At 43.9% G+C, this 16,996-nt stretch overlaps 1 protein-coding gene across 6 annotated transcripts in view; it reads right to left on the bottom strand.

Moving 5' to 3' along the window:
* The window catches only part of ANKRD44 (ankyrin repeat domain 44), a 477,800-nt gene that overhangs the window by 139,949 nt on the left and 320,855 nt on the right, over positions 1-16,996 (bottom strand). For 4 of the 6 annotated variants that reach the window (XM_030208682.1, XM_030208683.1, XM_030208686.1 and 1 more), the window contains exons 12-13: positions 11,854-11,971; positions 9,690-9,758 (exon numbers count right to left, since the gene is read on the bottom strand). In XM_030208682.1, coding sequence (XP_030064542.1) covers positions 9,690-9,758; positions 11,854-11,971 — 187 coding nt within the window. The remainder of the gene's footprint in view (positions 1-9,689; positions 9,759-11,853; positions 11,972-16,996) is intronic. The other 2 variants (XM_030208685.1, XM_030208684.1) reach the window with 1 other exon arrangement.

Raw genomic sequence — 16,996 nt, 5'->3', positions numbered from 1 at the left:
TTTAGGCTTTGTAGATACAGAGGTGTCAGACTAACGGATTTCTTACAAGTGTCTTGCACTTGCAGATCAAAATCTTTTGCTTTCTGATTGTCTTTCAACGTGCTGCCAAAGATTACAGGTGTCACTGCTATGTTTAACTTTAACTTTGCATAGCGTTCATTTCACAATTTCTCCGCTCTGTTCAGTTTCGACATCCAACTGTTCAAATATAGACTATATAAGCAAACGCTTGCCTACTGGCATGTTGCGCTTGATTTCTTCTCTTTCTCCGTTGAATCCACTGGCTGCTGAACTGGGGCAGCTGTTTATTTTGGACAAATCCTGGAAACAAAAACAAATCAAGAATATATCCAAAATTTGCTTCGCTTATTTGGCAATAGATAAAATGGATTTTTGGTTGAAGTCCTTCCAAATTAATTAGTGCCATTTGGAACAAACAAGGTTCACCATATTTTTAATAAAAGGACAGGTGCTGTGCCTTGAAGGAAAACAGATACCTTTATTGACAAGTACAAAAGCGTACCTTTTGGAGATATAATCTTAGAATTTATACTAGTTTCACTGGCTGCCCATATCATTTAAAACAAAATTTAAAGCAATATGTCTTAGTTTTAAGGTCCTTAAACAAGTATGCACCTATCCTATATAATAAAAAGCACCTCCAACATTCTGAAGCTGACTCTGTGGCACTGTGGCAATGTAGGGTTCGTAAGTCTGTAGTTCAGCGTTTCATTGGCTCTCACTGTCCCCGCCCTCACGTCGAGGAAACGGAATGCTGCATAGTTGCCAAGCAAACAAACGCGACGTCACAGGAATGAAGAACCAATCAGACAGAACGGAACTTGGAGGAGGGACGTGGAGTGGATTGAATCTCTAACAAACAATCATATACAAGGAGGTACGAACATCAGTGGAGGCAAGTGCACAGAACGGAAGGGAAGACAAACATTTAATCACTTTGTCACTCACACACATAGACACACATGCAGACATCACACACACACACACACACTCAATCACTCTGTGTATCTCTCTCTTACACTGTCTGTAAAACACACTGTCACTCTCAGTCTCTCACATGGGCAACTGTATGTTGCATTCTCACGAGTAAGGAGCTCTTCTGATGTGATTGTTAAACTGGTTGAAGGGCCTGAACAAGGAAAACTTTTACCACATTGTAACACAATTTACACAAAAAATATATTGTATATAAAGAAATCTTACACATATAAACAACAATTATATTCAGAATACAACCGTGGAAACATTAATGGCAGGAACTCATTACATTGCTAGCGCCCGTTTCATTGCATTAAGAAACGGGCCTTTTTTACTAGTCTTTAAATAATGCAATGTTCTGGGCAAGTTGGAGAGCTTGCAATAAAGTAGAAACCAATAAGAACTAGATTACAATAATCCAATCCTGTTAAAGTTTTCACACCCTTGTTTATTTTTCATATTCTGCTGTCTAAAAAATAGAACTCAAAATGCATTAAAGTCTGAGTTTATTTAATTGATCTACAAAACAAACAATATGCTTTCAATGTGAAAGTGTAATTATAGAAATAGTCAAAAAGTAATTTAAAAAAAAAAGAAGCTAACAAGTTGGATTCTATAAATCATAGAAAGCTATTTGCACCTTTTTTTTTTTTTAGCAATCTATTATAGAATAGGTTACAGGTAGGCCACTTCTTGGCACTTATAAACTTCAAAAGTGAAAAAAATTATTAAAAAACTGACAACTTGATTTTCAGCAATGTACTTAAACAGTCCATAGGTTGACCATTTAATTGCTCTAGAAAGAACATATAAAATGTCACCAGTTATGATGTAAAATATTTACTACTTCAAATAGCAACTGCTAGTACTCAATAAAATAGTACAACTAATAGTTTATTTGCCCCTCTCTCACCTCACCAGCAGAACCACAGTATATATTGGATGATGAACATTTAAATAATGGAGCTAATAAAAAGTACTTGTGGTTAACTTATAGTTTTAACTGTTGAGACATAAGATCTCTTGTCTTAGATATTTGTCTGTTTAAATAGCTAGTGATTTTTTTTAATGCTATCTCTTCAAAGGCTGGTTTTTTTCCTCTGTTTCTCATTAAGGGTACTATTTGTCCAGCATTTTACCCATAGACAGACACAAAATGAGAGAATAACTTTGTGCCTCCAAAAGAGTAATCCTTGACAGCATCCACAATAGGAGCCTACTCCCCTATTAGTGTCTACCAACAGCAACTCTCACTACCTTGTGGCCCAAACCGGCCTCATGTGTATCTTCCAAGTACAAGGTGGTGGGATCCCAGAGTGCTGATTGTCACCTAACCACGTTCGCCAAAGTGCACCTACGAGACTGGGTTCCAAATGCTGTTGAAGGCGTGGGAAAGAGAAGTGCCACAGGGAAAAGTGGTGGAGTGGAGGGGCAGGCCCCTAAGAGAAGGCAGCTGGGTTTCTGTATGAGAGAAGGGAAGCATGTGATGGTGGGTGACGAGCCTTTCACTCTGCAATGTGGCACAGCTGATGGTGAGTGACAAGGAGAAATTAGATCTTACCTTATAAGTTTCTTTCCATTAGTCCTTCCACTATTCCAGAACCTGTAAGATAGTTGCGTCTATCAAACAGCAGGTGGAAACAGAGAACTGAAAACTCAACTGAGACATATCTCTCTTGGCATCCAGTCCAGCTCCTCAGTATTTATGTAGTCAAGCAGTAAGGAGAAACTCAGATTAAACACAACAACTTTAAACAACTTGCTAACCTAACATTAACCAGATGAGTAAACATGTGAAGAACTCGCCCATCTCTGGACACTGTATGCCTCATAGAATGAGCCCACAGGACCTGAGGAGCCTGCTTTTCCTCAAGCAAATAAGCTGAAACAATAGTCTCCTTCAGTCATCTAGCAATTGTGGGCTTGAACGTAATGAGGCTAAACCTCTGTTTACCAAAAGGCACAAAGTCTGTCCAATTTGCGAAACTCATTCGTGACTTCCAGATATCTAATGAAGACTCTATGCACGTCAGAAGCTTCAAGGAAGAATACTGAGCTTCTTCGTCCTCTTTGCGAAAGGACGGAAGCTCCACAGATTGGTTGAGATGAAATGTTGATACCACTTTCGGAAGGAAGAAAGAAACGAACCGTGCTCAGGAAGATCCTCGCCTCCGAAAAGCGAAGGAAGGGATCCCAACAAGGGAGAGCCTGAAGCTCCGAAACCCAACATGCCAGTGCAATAGCCACCAAGAATGCTGTCTCTAGCATAAGATCTTTCAAGGAGGCCTTCCAGAGTGGCTCAAAAGGAGGCTGCTAAAGAACCCAAAGGACTAAATACAAGTTCTACTCTGCACATGGTGTACGAAAGAGAGGCCCACAAGCATCCTACTCCCCGCAAGAATCAAATGATATCCGGGTGATACACAAGAGACATCTTCTGCAGTCGAATCTCAAAACAGGCCAAAGTCGCAATCTGAACTTTTAGAGAACGCAACACCAATTCTCTCTGAAGACTTGGAGAAACACTAGGATGTGTGTGCTTTGAGCGGAGAGGGGAAATAATCCGCATTCAGAACACCATCCCCTCAGAATGCCAGCCTCTGATCATCCTCCACACCCTCGCATACACCATGGATGTAGAACATTTCGAAGCCCAAAGCAAGGTAGCAATGACCAAATCAGAATAACCTTTTCATCTCAACCAAGCCCTTTCAATGGCCAAACGGTAAGGCCAAAGGAATTAGAAAAATCCACTGCTTATTTCTAGGATAAGCAGAATAAAATCTGTTGTACTATTCTGGGATCTTGCCAGGTACTTGTAACCTGGATTGGCCACTGTTGGAAAAAGAATACTGGGTTTGCTTTGGTCTGTCCCAGGTATGGCAACGCTTATGCTCTTTTATTTTTTTTTGTATCAATACATTTTTATTGAAGTATGTGAAAAAGAATAGAAGATATACCAAAACAAAAGAGAAAAGTCATACCCAATCCAACTCAACACCCCTTCCTACCCATCAACAATACATGTCAGCAATGATGGTCACAGTTGTTTCTTCAATGATCGCCAATTAAACCACCAAACCTCCAGCCTCCTCTCCCCAACTATCTAACCATGCCTCGCCTGAAAAATAAAAGCAAGGTGGGACCACTCTTCATGATTCTGGTCAAAACATACTTTATGGCGATCAGTCAATTGTTCTATGTCCCGGAGAAGTCTTAGCCTCTGCTTCCAGTCCAATAGAGTAGGACCCAAGGCTTGCATCCAATGGGTAGCAATCTTGCACCAACACATTTGCTTAAGCCTTGATTGCCACTTATGACCTTGTTTATTTATTTTGATTTATTTAATGCCTTTTTGAAGGAATTCACTCAAGACGGTGTACAGTATGAATAAATCAAACACGAATAGACAATTACAGCAGTAAAAACATTCAAATAACAATACAAAAGTATGGCATGGAGGGGCATAATTGAACGAAAACGTCTATCTCCATGGGCGTTTATCTCCGAGTTTGGGTCCGTGAAGGGGCGGACCGAACCGTATTTTCGCAAAAAAAATAGACGTCCATGTTTTATTCGACAATGTGTGAGCTGGGCGTTTTTGTTTTTCAGCGATAATGGAAAATGAAAGCGCCCAGCTCAAAAACGAATAAATCCAAGGCATTTGTTCGTGGGAGGGGCCAGGATTCGTAGTGCACTGGTCCCCCTCACATGCCAGGACACCAACCGGGCACCCTAGGGGGCACTTTTACAAAAACAAAAAAAAAGGTAAAAGAGCTCCCAGGTGCATAGTACCCTTCCCTTGTGTGTTGAGCCCCCCAAATCCCCCTCAAAACCCACTGCCCACAAGTCTACACCATTACTATAGCCCTAAGGGGTGAAGGGGGGCACCTACATGTGGGTACAGTGGGTTTGGGGGGGTTGGACGACTAAGCATTAAGCAGCACAATTGTAACAGGTAGGGGGGGATGGGCCTGGGTCCACTGCACCCCCTAACAACTGCTCCAGGGACCTGCATACTGCTGCCTGGGAGGAGGGTATGACATTTGAGGGTGAAAATAAAAAGTTGTGAAACATAATTTTTTTGTGGTGGGAGGGGGTTAGTGACCACTGGGGGAGTCAGGGGAGGTCATCCCCGACTCCCTCTGGTGGTAATCTAGTCATTTAGGGCACTTTTTGGGGCCTTATTCGTGAAAAAACAGGGTCCAGGAAAAGTGCCCTAAATTCTACCTACAAACGCATACTTATTTTCCATTATCGGCGAAAGGCGCCCATCTCTGTTCGGGTGATAACCACGCCCCAGTTCCGCCTTCACCACGCCTCCGACACGCCCCCGTCAACTTTGTCCGCATCCGCAACGGAGTGCAGTTGAAAACGTCCAAGTTCGGCTTTCGATTATACCGCTTTATTCGTTTTTGTGAGATAAACGTCCATCTCCCGATTTAGGTCGGAACTTGGGCGTTTTTCTCGTTCGATTATAAGCAGGATAGTATACTACTTACAATGTCAACACAATACGTAATTGTTGGTTTTTAAGGCCAAGTGAACATGCCTTAGAGTCCACAGGAAAAGGCTTGCCCAGTCCCTAAGTCATGTATCTAGTAACATCACTCCAAAATAACTGAATAAGGCAACAGCTCCACCAAATATGAAAAAATGTATCTCTCTCAGTGTGACAATGCCAACACATATCAAATAGTGGTAACTTATATGTTCTTTAACTTAACCAGAGTATAATACCAACAAGTAATAATTTTGTACGCATTCTCTCTAATAAGTACAAATATAAAGGCTTTTTTAACTTCCCGAAAAACATGTTTCCATTTCCCTTTAGTAAGCTCCACACCCAAATCCCACTCCCACTTAACCATATAATTATACTTTTAAAAAGTGGAACCACAAAAGAATTTATATAACAGAGAATTGGGCCCCTTAAATTTCCCCAGGGACACCCACAAAGTTTCCAGATGCTCTCTATCTTCCAAGTCCTCCCGAAGCCACCCCACATAATAATAAAATGTTTTACCTGTAGATAAGTGAATAAATCCCAGAAGGGAGAGCATAGGTATCCTGCAACTCAGTTAAGAGAACAATCTCCCCCACATCTAAAAATTGTCTAATACGTACCAACCCATTCCTTTCCTATCATTTGAAGGTACCATCCTCCCTTTCCACTATAAAAGAGGGCTCATGCCTCAGAGAAGCTAATGTGGAAGCTGTTTTAGGGCCCCCAAATTTACCCCGGACTTGTACCTAGGCTAATAACAGACGTTTCATGAAGAGATTATGTATGAGCCAGGACCATGAACCAACTGGTCCCGAGCTCCACAAAAGATGCTCAAAAAAAATGAGGGAAGTGATCCTATTCAAGCAAAACCCCAGCTTTACTCTCCCCAGTTTCCCACTGGTCTGCAGTCTTCAAGGTGTCTGGACCAGTTCAGGCAGCATTAGTGATGTAAGCACGCTGTCTTCAGCCTGCCCCGTAAGCCTTCTCTCTGCAGCATCCCACCTACACGAGAACAGGAAGTTGCTGCAGAGAGAAGGCTTCAGGGCAGGTAAGGCAGCATGCTTACATTGCTAATGCTGCTGGTGGCCCTGAACCGGTCCGGACACCTTGAAGACTGCAGACCAGAGGAGGAGTAGGGAAGAGGAGGAGAGAAGAGGATGGGACAGTGACACTGGATCGCACTGGGAGGGGGGAGGAGAGAGGGAGAGGAACACTGGACCGTACTGAGTGGGAGGGAGATGGATGAGGCTGGGGGGGTGGGGTGGAAGAAGTAGGAGATGGATGAGGTTAGGGTGTAGGGGAGGAGAAGCAGGAGATAGATGGGACTGGGGGGTATGGATAGAGGGGAGGGGAACAGAGCAGAAGATGGATGGGGCTAGGAAGTGTGGATGGAGGAAAGAGGAAGGGAGCAGGGAATTATGGCTCAGGGAGATGGAGTGGAAATTTGATGGGCTAGTGAATACTTGGCAGTTTTAGATATGTGGGGGTATATTGATGGGTTGGGATAATGTGTGAGGATGTGAAATAAGGGATAAGAGAAGAGGGACAAGAAAAGGGAATGATGTGAGGAAAGGTTGAGACGTGGAGGGGCATAATCGAACGCGAACGCCCATCCCCATGGGTGTCTATGTCCGAGAATGGGTACGTGAAGGGGTGGGACAGACCGTATTTTCGAAAAAAATGGGCGCCCATCTTTTTTTTCGATAATACGGTTTGTGCCCGGCAAATGCATCGGATTTGTGCGGATTTGAGCTGGGCGGTTTCGTTTTTCAGCGATAATGGAAACCGAAGGCGCCCAGCTCAAAAACGAACAAATCCAAGGCATTGGGTCATGGGAGGGGCCAGGATTCGTAGTGCACTGGTCCCTCTCACATGCCACGACACCAACCGGGCATCCTAGGGGGCACTTATAACAATTAGAAAAAAAAATTAAATACCTCCCAAGTCCATAGCTCCCATCCCTTGGGTGCTGAGCCTCCCAAAATCCCCCCCAAAACCCACTGCCCACAACTCTACACCATTACCATAGCCCTTATGGCTGAAGGGGGGCACCTACACGTGGGTACAGTGGGTTTTGGAGGCGATTTGGAGGGCTCCCATTTACCACCACAAGTGTAACAGGTAGGGGGGATGGGCCTGGGTCCACCTGGGTGAAGTCCACTGCACCCACTAACAACTGCTCCAGGGTCCTGCATACTGCTGTGATGGAGCTGGGTATGGCATTTGAGGCTAGCATACAGGCTGGAAAAAAAAGTTGTTAAAGTTATTTTTTTTATGCTGGGAGGGGGTTAGTGACCACTGGGGGAGTCATCCCCGATTCCCTTTGGTGGTCATGTGGTCATTTAGGGCACTTTTTTGGGACTTGTTCGTGAAAAAAAAGGGTCCAATAAAAATGACCCAAATTTGTGGTAAAAACGCCTTTCTTTCTCGATTATCGGCGGAAGGCGCCCATCTCTCCTCGGCCGATCAACATGCCCCAGTCCCGCCTTCACCACGCCTCCGACATACCCCCGTCAACTTTGCCCGTTTCCGCGACAGATTGCAGTTGAAGAAGCCCAAAATCGGCCTTCAATTATACCAATTTGGGTGCCTTTGCAAGATGGGTGCCTATCTCCCGATTTGGGTCGAAATCTGGGCGCCCATCACTTTCGAAAATAAGGCTGATAATGTCAATGACCTGGAAGACTGGAGAAAGGATGAGAGGCATTGAAAAGGGATGTGGATACTGGGGAAGGGGTATGGGAGAAGGGGATGAGGGAGATGAGAAGTGAAACGGAGACTAAGGACTAAAGGGTGAAAGAAAAGTGTGAAAAAAAACATTAAATGAAAGATATGTAGAGAAGGAAAAGAAGAAGACAAGAGGAGAGAGAAGAAATGGAAAAGCCAACCTGGAAAAGAATTTAGGAGATGATTGACACATGGAAAGTGGAAAAGAGACTGGAACCAGCCCAATTAGAAAAATAAAATGCTCAGACAACAAAGGTAGAAAAGAAAACGTTTTTATTTTATGCTTTTTAAGGACTAAGATGTGCCAGCTTTGTGAAACGTACATTTTTTTCTATTTTTTTTTTTTAAGAGTGCAGGAAAAATACATTTCTGTTTCTCTTTTACCAGTATTTGCACTGCTTAAAGAGTCTGGCTTTCTTCATGGAATCTCTATTTTAGTTTTTGTGGGCCCCTATTTTGTATTATGTGAGGGTCTGTCTATGTTAGTCTAGTGCGTGTGTGTGGTGGTGTTTTTTTTTTTAAATAACCATCATGAATATTTATGAGAGGTATGTATGCAAATGAATATGCTAATATGCAAAGGCACACCCTTTGCCTGCCCCCCCCCCCCCCCAAAATGAAATGGTCAAACTATGCCCATGGGGCACAGTTTAAAGATGACTTGATTTGGTAAACCAAGGGGCTTTGCATACAAGATGGCCAAAATGTCCTGGACTGTTTGAAGTCTTTTGATAAGAGAGATTTTCAAACCTGAGTAAACAGCATTACAATAAACAAACTTGGACAAAACTAAGGATTGTACTAAAGAACAAAATACTGAATTTGAAAAGAAAGGCCTGTCTTTTTAATCGCCATAGAAAATTTAAAACCCTAGAAACGACCACAGAAACCTGTGGGAATCCTGAAAATCCACCTGGCCAGGCAGTCTCTGAGGACCACCAAGTTGAAAACCACTGATCTAAACAGCTACCATAACTAGCAAGCTCCAATGGCCCCTGGTGTAGCCTGCCAGACAGACCTTACTACACAAGACCCTGTGTTTTGCACTAGGACTTCTAGTTATTACAGTGGCGTTCCTAGGGGGGTGGGGGTGGGTGTGGTCCGCCCCAGGTGCACGCCGCTGGGGGGGTGCCGTACGCGCCTGTCCTCCGTTGTTCCATGCTTCTTCTCTGCCCCGGAACTGGAAGTAACCTGTTCCGGGGCAGAGAAGAAGCATGGAACAACGGAGGACAGGCACCCCCCCCCCCCAGCGGCGTGCACCCGGGGGGGGGCTCCTTTCGCTGGGGGGGGTCCGCGCTGCATCCGGGGGGGCGGGGCGCATCGGCAATCCGCCCCGGGTGTCAGCCCCCCTAGGAACGCCACTGAGTTATTATGATACATTTAGGTAGCTGACATTTTAATTTAGCAAATGCTAATGTGTATTATACTTGATAAAGAGCTTGTTAACTTTGCCTACCTTCCATATTTGTCTTTTCTATTGAAGTCTGCCCCACTGCTCTGCAGGAGTTTCACACATTCCACATTGCTGAAAAGGCAAAGCAAAGACATGTAAGAATCATCACTCCACACAGCATTGAACCAGGGAGCAATTAACCAAAACTTACACAAAAAATAATCAAATTTCAATTACAGAGGAAGGTAAAGATTACTTGCCAGGAATGTTCTGTGAATTTCCAAATAATGAAAAAAATAATTTGGAAACAAAAATGGAACTTGATTTTTTTTAGGAAGGCTTTTCAGAAAACCACCAATCCTACGTTCAGAATTCATTTTTTGTTGTTATCATATGCAGCTCCTTTTCTGTGGAACCAGTTTTCTTTAGAAAATTATTTTTGAAAGAATTGTTGCCTTTCTATGAATAGGGTGTGGGGTGATAGAGGCTGGCATTTGAAAGGACTGTTGAGATGGTTTTATGAGATAGTTTTTAGTAGGGGTTATGTGAGTGGCAACGTTGATGCTTTTTGATACACAGTACTGAAAAATGTTTGTAAAACCTCTAGGGTGTTATTTTAGCACAATTTATACTCAAAATATGATTAGATCCAAATAAACCCTGGTAAGAAAAAAATAACATCACAGAATAAATAATTCAGACAACAAAAAATTCAACAATAAGTATCCTCGTGTGAAACGTATGTGAAATTTTCATTCAGTAATTGGTAAATGCCTTCTTGAGAAGAAATAACTTCAACTAAGGGAAACGTTATCAAACATTAGCTAACATTATGATGGGTTCTTTTATCACAACTCATACTATTTTAGTATAGGTCCATTTTATGCAATGAGACCTAGTTATTAATAGCAGATCTAAGAGTTAACAGTAAAATAAGCCATGAGCCCATCTTGATAACTTCCCCACTAATATTTCCTATAACTGCTGATCAGTCTCACATCATCCTGGAAGAATCCGACCCATTCTTCCATACAGAACTGTTTCAACTGTAAACCTTTGGGGCTTCCTTGCATGAACAGTTCATTTCACGTGTTGCCATAATATTTCAATAAGGTTTAAATTGGGAATTTGACTTGGCCAATCCAAAACACAAAGCTCTCTTTTTCTTCAGCTATACTGTAGTAGATTTACTTGAGTGCTTAAAGTTGTCGTCTTGTTACAGACTCACATTCAGCTCACAGACAGATGGCCTAACATTTCTGCCCTATGCGTTAGCTGTGGAAATGGATCACAATAACTGAGTATGCATGGCTAGGGGGCTACCCTGTGTATGGTCAGTTTTTAAGCATGAGTAGGGGCAGGAGGAATCTGGCCCAAGGGTAGAGTGTCATAGAAAGTTCCATTCACAGCAGACACCCGGTGAGAATCTCTTTGGCTGGCAGAACTTATGGATCTCCACCAGACAAAGTAGCAGACACCTGGTATGTGAGAAGGCACTTGAGGGGGGTCCCGGGAGCAGGGAAGCTGCTTCTGTTTGGGAGGGTGGGTGGGGTAGGAGGCACATTGAGGGGAGGGTTTCAGGAGGTGCAGTGTTTAGTGTGGGCGGGGGAGGAGGAGGGAGAATGTGTAATATAAATACAGTAGAATCTCAGATTATCCAACTTTTCACTTATCCAACAACAAGTCAGACCCATTTACGTAGGATAATTGAGACTACTGTATGTATACTTTTGAAGAAAAGCAGAAGAGGGACGATACGATAGAGACATTTAAATATCTCTGTGGTTTCTTTTGAAAAGAAGCTCTGGAATAAAGGAGTATAGGATGAAGGTGAAAGGGGACAGACTCAGGAGTAAAAATACTTCATTCTTTGAAACAGTGGTGAATTTGTGGAAGACTCCTGGTGGAGGAGGCGGAGAAAGACTGTGTCTGATTTCAAGAAAGATTGGGATAAGTACATAGAATCTATAAGGGACAAGAAGAGATAATAGATGGCATGGACTGGATAAGCCACATGGTCTTTATCTGCCTTAATGTTTCACTGTTTCTATGTCTATCCGTATCTACTGCTTGAACAGAACTACAAACATCTAGATAGAGCAGTAGCATTACGGATTCATCTGAAGTAAAGTCCATCCTAGTGCCCATGACCATACTCTTAATACGAACTACAGCCTAGCAGAAACACCATATGGCTATATTTTAGCAAAGAAATACATCTACTCACCCTCCTGCAGCAGCAGCATGGAGACACGTTCTTCCAAAATTATCAGGAGTGTCTATTTCAAAGCCTGCAGACAGCACGTGCTCATTACTAAACGAAGACACTATGCTATACTTTTGTCCTAGTAAGACCACAAGAAACATTGCAGAGACAGAATAGTTAGTAGGAAACCCAGAAAGCCAGCTCCATAGTCAGCAAAAGGTTGTCATGGAAACGGACAGTGGTTACTCAGGCATAGTGAGACTATAAAAAGATATGTGACGCAAGAGAAATCTATTTTCACATTCAGAACCAAGCCAGAGCACAGCTCAAATCACAAAAGACTTGTGCATATTCTCTTCAGGCAGCAGACAGAACAAGGCAAAATAAGGAGCTTTACATGTTCCATGGTGATTTCAGATTTACAAATTCAAACTTTAGGATAGACTTTTTGTGAAACACAAGCAGGGGAAACTCAGCTTGAAAACCTTACAGGGACAATTTATGTTTGAAGGTGAGAGTCTTTGGCATCCTTTGTCTTGTGCAGCAATTCCCAAATCTTGGCCCTGAGGGCCACCTGCCAATCTAAGGCAAGCCACAGAGATGCTAAGACACTGAAATTAGCTGTTTTGAATCCCTACTACTATAGTGTTCTGTAATAAAATTTTGTGAAGTGAAGGGCTTTGGGGTTCAGTGCCGTTTCACCTTTTTCTATTACCTTGGGTGCCCCATGCGGATTTGGTTTCAGGATACAAAATGCCAAGGAGATAATTTTATAAGTGTCGAGCACAGACAGTAGCATTGTACAGATTCAACTACAGTTTATTTAAAAAAATGCACATATACCTCTATTCTTCTCAGTATCTACACGTCCCCTTTTTCCAAGTCCTCTAGTCTCTGGCAGGTAACCTTTCAGGCAGCTTCCTTCTCCCCTTTCCCTGTTCCCTTAGTTCACCGCACCCTCTGCTTTTCTCTGATATTCTTTACACCTGCCAGCAGCCAGGCATCCCCCTTCCAGCTATCTTTTGGTCTCTCTCTCTGTTCCTATTTTTCAATGTCTTCTATTTCCCTTAGGATTTTGTTAGTTCTTATTGTAAATCATTTTGCTATGCTATTGCTTTAAATCAAGTTATACCAAATAAATAAATGTGTGCACCCACATTTCCTGGGGTAATTTGATAAATACACATATGTGTATATATGTCTCCATTATAAAACAGAAGCAACATATGTGTGTATGAGTCTTTCCTGCCCAGGTGACCTGAAACAAAATTACCCTCCAAATATTTACAGATGTGTACTGATGAAGGTTACAATTTTATGGGGGGCCCACAAGGACCGGATTTGAGAAACACTAGAAACAACCAAACCAATGAAGCTACTTGCAGATGGCAGATATCCTTTCCTTGCATAGAAGGCTTCATTACAAGAACTTTCCACAGGGACAAAATGCCAACTAGATGGATGCAGCTTAAGTCATAAATACACCCATGTGGCCAGCGGCTGTGTCCAGAAATAAATCTTTATAATGAAGAGACTTCTTTTAAGACAAAAGATCTTTGTCTAGTACAGTTGGGTAGCAAAATACCTTTGTGGAAGCAGCCTCATTTCTGAAGCAAAAATATTAAGTCTTCTTTTAAAATTGCCCAGACTATGGGCTAGATTAAAACGAACTACTGCATGCACAGTTTGGGAGGAGCAGAGGTGAAGTTGCCATATATGTATGTATTTGATAAACTATACAGGCATATTATCAAACATATAAAATGCGAGTGACCATACTCACCCGCAAATGTGCAGTAGAGACTTCCCTCTCTGTCCCGCCCCCGCATCAATACGTGTTGACGAGGGCGGGACAGAGAGGGAAACTGCGCGAAGGGGAGGGAGGGAACCGCTCCCCCCCCCCCCGAGGTCGCTGCTACTGCTCCCCCCACCCGGAGTCGCCGCCCCCCCTCCACCCGGCCCAGGCTCTCTCTTCGCTATTGAACTTACTTCGCCGAAAACGCAGCAGGGCAGATCAGCTGAGCTCCCGTCGGCCTTCCTTCCCTGCCTATGTCCCGCCCTCGCCGACGTTACGTCACACGAGGGCGAGACACAGGCAGAGAAGGAAGGCCGACGGCAGCTCAGCTGATCTGCCCTGCTGCGTTTTCGGCGATGTAAGTTCAATAGCAAAGAGAGGGCCCAGGCCGGGTGGAGGGGGGCGGCGGCGACTTCGGGGGGGGAGGGGACCGGTAGCGGCAACCTCGGGGGGGGGGGGGCGGCAGCGACCTTGGAGGGAGGGGAGGGGAGGGCAGGAGAAATGCTGGATATGGGAGGTATCAGAAGGATGGGGCCTTGGAGCTGGGAGGGAGGGACGGAGGGGGACCTTGGAGCTGGGAGGGGGAGGGATAGAGGGCCCTTGGAGCTGGGAGGGAGGGACAGAGGGCCTTGCAGCTGGCAGGGAAGGAGGGGGGCCTTGGAGCTGGGAGGGAGGGACAGAAGGGGGCCCTCGAGCTGGCTGGGAGGGAGGGGCGGAGGGGGGTCCTTGGAGCTGGGAGGGCATGGGGCCTTGGAACTGGGAGGGCAGGGGTCTTGGAGCTGGGAGGGAGGGACGGAGGGGGGCCTTGGAGCTGGCAGGGAAGGAGGGAGAGCAGGGGGCCTTGCAGCGGTGAGGTGGGGGGGGGCCCTGCAGCAGCGAGGGGAGGGGGCCCTGGAAAACCCCCATATCAATACTCGCCCGTTTAATGGGCTTAACAGCTAGTATTACATTAAAAGATCTTATATCCTGCAGTTATCATTCAGGTTCAAAGTGGATAACAGTAAGAGCAACTAGTCCATAACTGGAATTACATCAAAATAAAAATTCTTATTCAATCAATGTAACAGTCCTCTGCCTAGGTGGGGGAGGGAGGGCAGATGGGGGTGTGTGGGCAGTTAAGGAATCTTGGGTATGCTCATATCAAGTAAGGTGGCTAGGAGTCAAAACAGTCCAGATAACAGGCCGTCATGGTTATATTTTCAAGGTATAAGGTCATGAGAATGGGTGGTAGTGAGCTGCTTACACAATTGAGATCCTAAATGTCTTTTCTCTCATGCTTTATAGAGCTTTGTTCAGTTTTATATGAAATCTTTTTATTGGATTGCAAATAAACATTCAAAGTACAAAGAAATAGTTTATTTTAACTAACTAAACAGTGATATATAGCTAACTCTCCTCCCACCCAACCCTATCTATATCCCCCTAGTATATCCATAGATATGTATTAGTCAGATAAACCAATTGACATATACATCGTAAATTGGATCATCTTTCCAATTATCTGATGAATAAGTGAGGCACTTGGACTCTTATAATTCCTCACCCTGATTACTAACATAGGCATGAGCCTGAACTTCCCACCTCCACCCCCACTCCACTCCCCCCCTGCCCTCCACTGAATGATTAGATTAGATTAAGTTCAATAAGCCGACTACAGTGACATCTGATTCAAGATTAAGCTATGTGTTGGTCCTGTTAACGACTGAACATAGGGCTCCCATACAGCCCAATATCTCTGCTGCCTCTTCAAAGTACGACATGCATCTTGAGCCTCCACAACCATTAAGGTATGCAATGCATTTCTCCAATGCCAGTAGGTGGGAGGTGCTGTCATTGTCCAATGTTGCAAAATACATTTTTTACCTACAACACTAGCTTTACACAGAAATAAATATTTTGCCCACCAAAGAAGACCCCCACTCTCTACATGTCCAAAAAGTATATCTTTGGGGGAAAGATCTATGGTTCCATGCAGCAACTGAGCATAATATCCCATCAGCCGTATCCAATACCTTCTGAGGAGGGGGCAAGTCCACAATGCATGGGATAAAGTGGCCTCTGATGAGCCACATTTAATACATGTTTTCATAGAGAGGAACCCTACATAGAAGGCTTGTTTTGGGGAAAAGTATGCTCTAGTAATGATTCAATATTGACTTTCCCTGTACTGAGCACTATGTAGAAATGTGGGGATCACCTGCAAAAATGTAAAATGTCTCCTTCTCAAACTCCCACCCCCAATTCTGCATTCCATTTCTGGGCTAGGTGTGCATAACTCCTGCTTGGCATCACTAAGATTAGCGCTCTATATAGACTAGAGACTGTGCATTGAGAGTTTCCCCAAGGAAAAATAAATATTTTAATAACTGGACACACCTCTAGAGCATTCGTGCCACATAAGATGCAGCACATAAATGAAGACGTGCAGATATGTAAAATGGTCCGATCTGCATCCTCCCAGGTTTTGGTGTAACACCTCTATAGATCTCAAAGTTTCGAAGGCGGGAAACTCTCTAGCTATCAATGATGTTATTGAGATAGTTAGAGGGTGGTCAGCTTACTCATCTAGCTAACTGTTTTGCTTACCTGCAGCTTCGCCACTATGTCTCTACTCTAGATAGGGCGTCATGGGGATAGGGTATATTCATTTTTAAACACTTGATCATAGGGGTCAATTTTCGGTCTCCTCCCTACACCAGACATTGCTTGCTGTCACCCCTCCCATTCCATATCAACCAGTTGTGGCCCGCTAGGCGGATGACTTACATAGATCACCAGATTCTCTAGATCTGGTAGTTCTGGTGGCTCACATCCCACATCGCATCATATGGGCGGCTGATTTATGAGAGTGTCAGTTCAAAATACTATATCGAGCTTATATTTCTCAAACTCAACTCTTTCCCATGGGTGGCACTGATACTCCACTTTGTCTAAAATGTTCATCCCATCACAACTCTCTTTTTCATGCCTTTTGGGACTGTTCAGTGATTCGCCACTTTTGGTCTCAGTTGGTCCATTATTTAGAAGGAGTGCTGAACTTTGCCCATTACACTCTCAATGGCTGGTTTCTTACTAGATAAATGAGGCATTTCCCTTTCAGAGGAGGGGGGGGGGGGTCACGATTTTCTTTCCAAGGCAGCTGTCTTGGATAAGAAGTCCATTCTCAGGGTGTGCACTATACCAGATTCCCCATCTTATTGGGGATGGTGGAGTTTATTACATCAACATTTGTTATGGGAGCGTAGAGGGGTTGGGGCATCTTTCCAGCGTAAAAAGAGCTTCTTGAAGATCTGGGAACCATATATTTTTTCGCTCTTCCCTAGAGCTCATAGTTTTATCTTAAATACTTTTATAGAGATCGCAGTTGGG

The sequence above is a fragment of the Microcaecilia unicolor genome, chromosome 7 (assembly GCF_901765095.1).
Source record: "Microcaecilia unicolor chromosome 7, aMicUni1.1, whole genome shotgun sequence".
Taxonomy (NCBI): domain Eukaryota; kingdom Metazoa; phylum Chordata; class Amphibia; order Gymnophiona; family Siphonopidae; genus Microcaecilia; species Microcaecilia unicolor.
The sequence above is the reverse complement of the archived record's forward strand: the minus strand, read 5'-3'. Positions and strand labels throughout refer to the sequence as shown.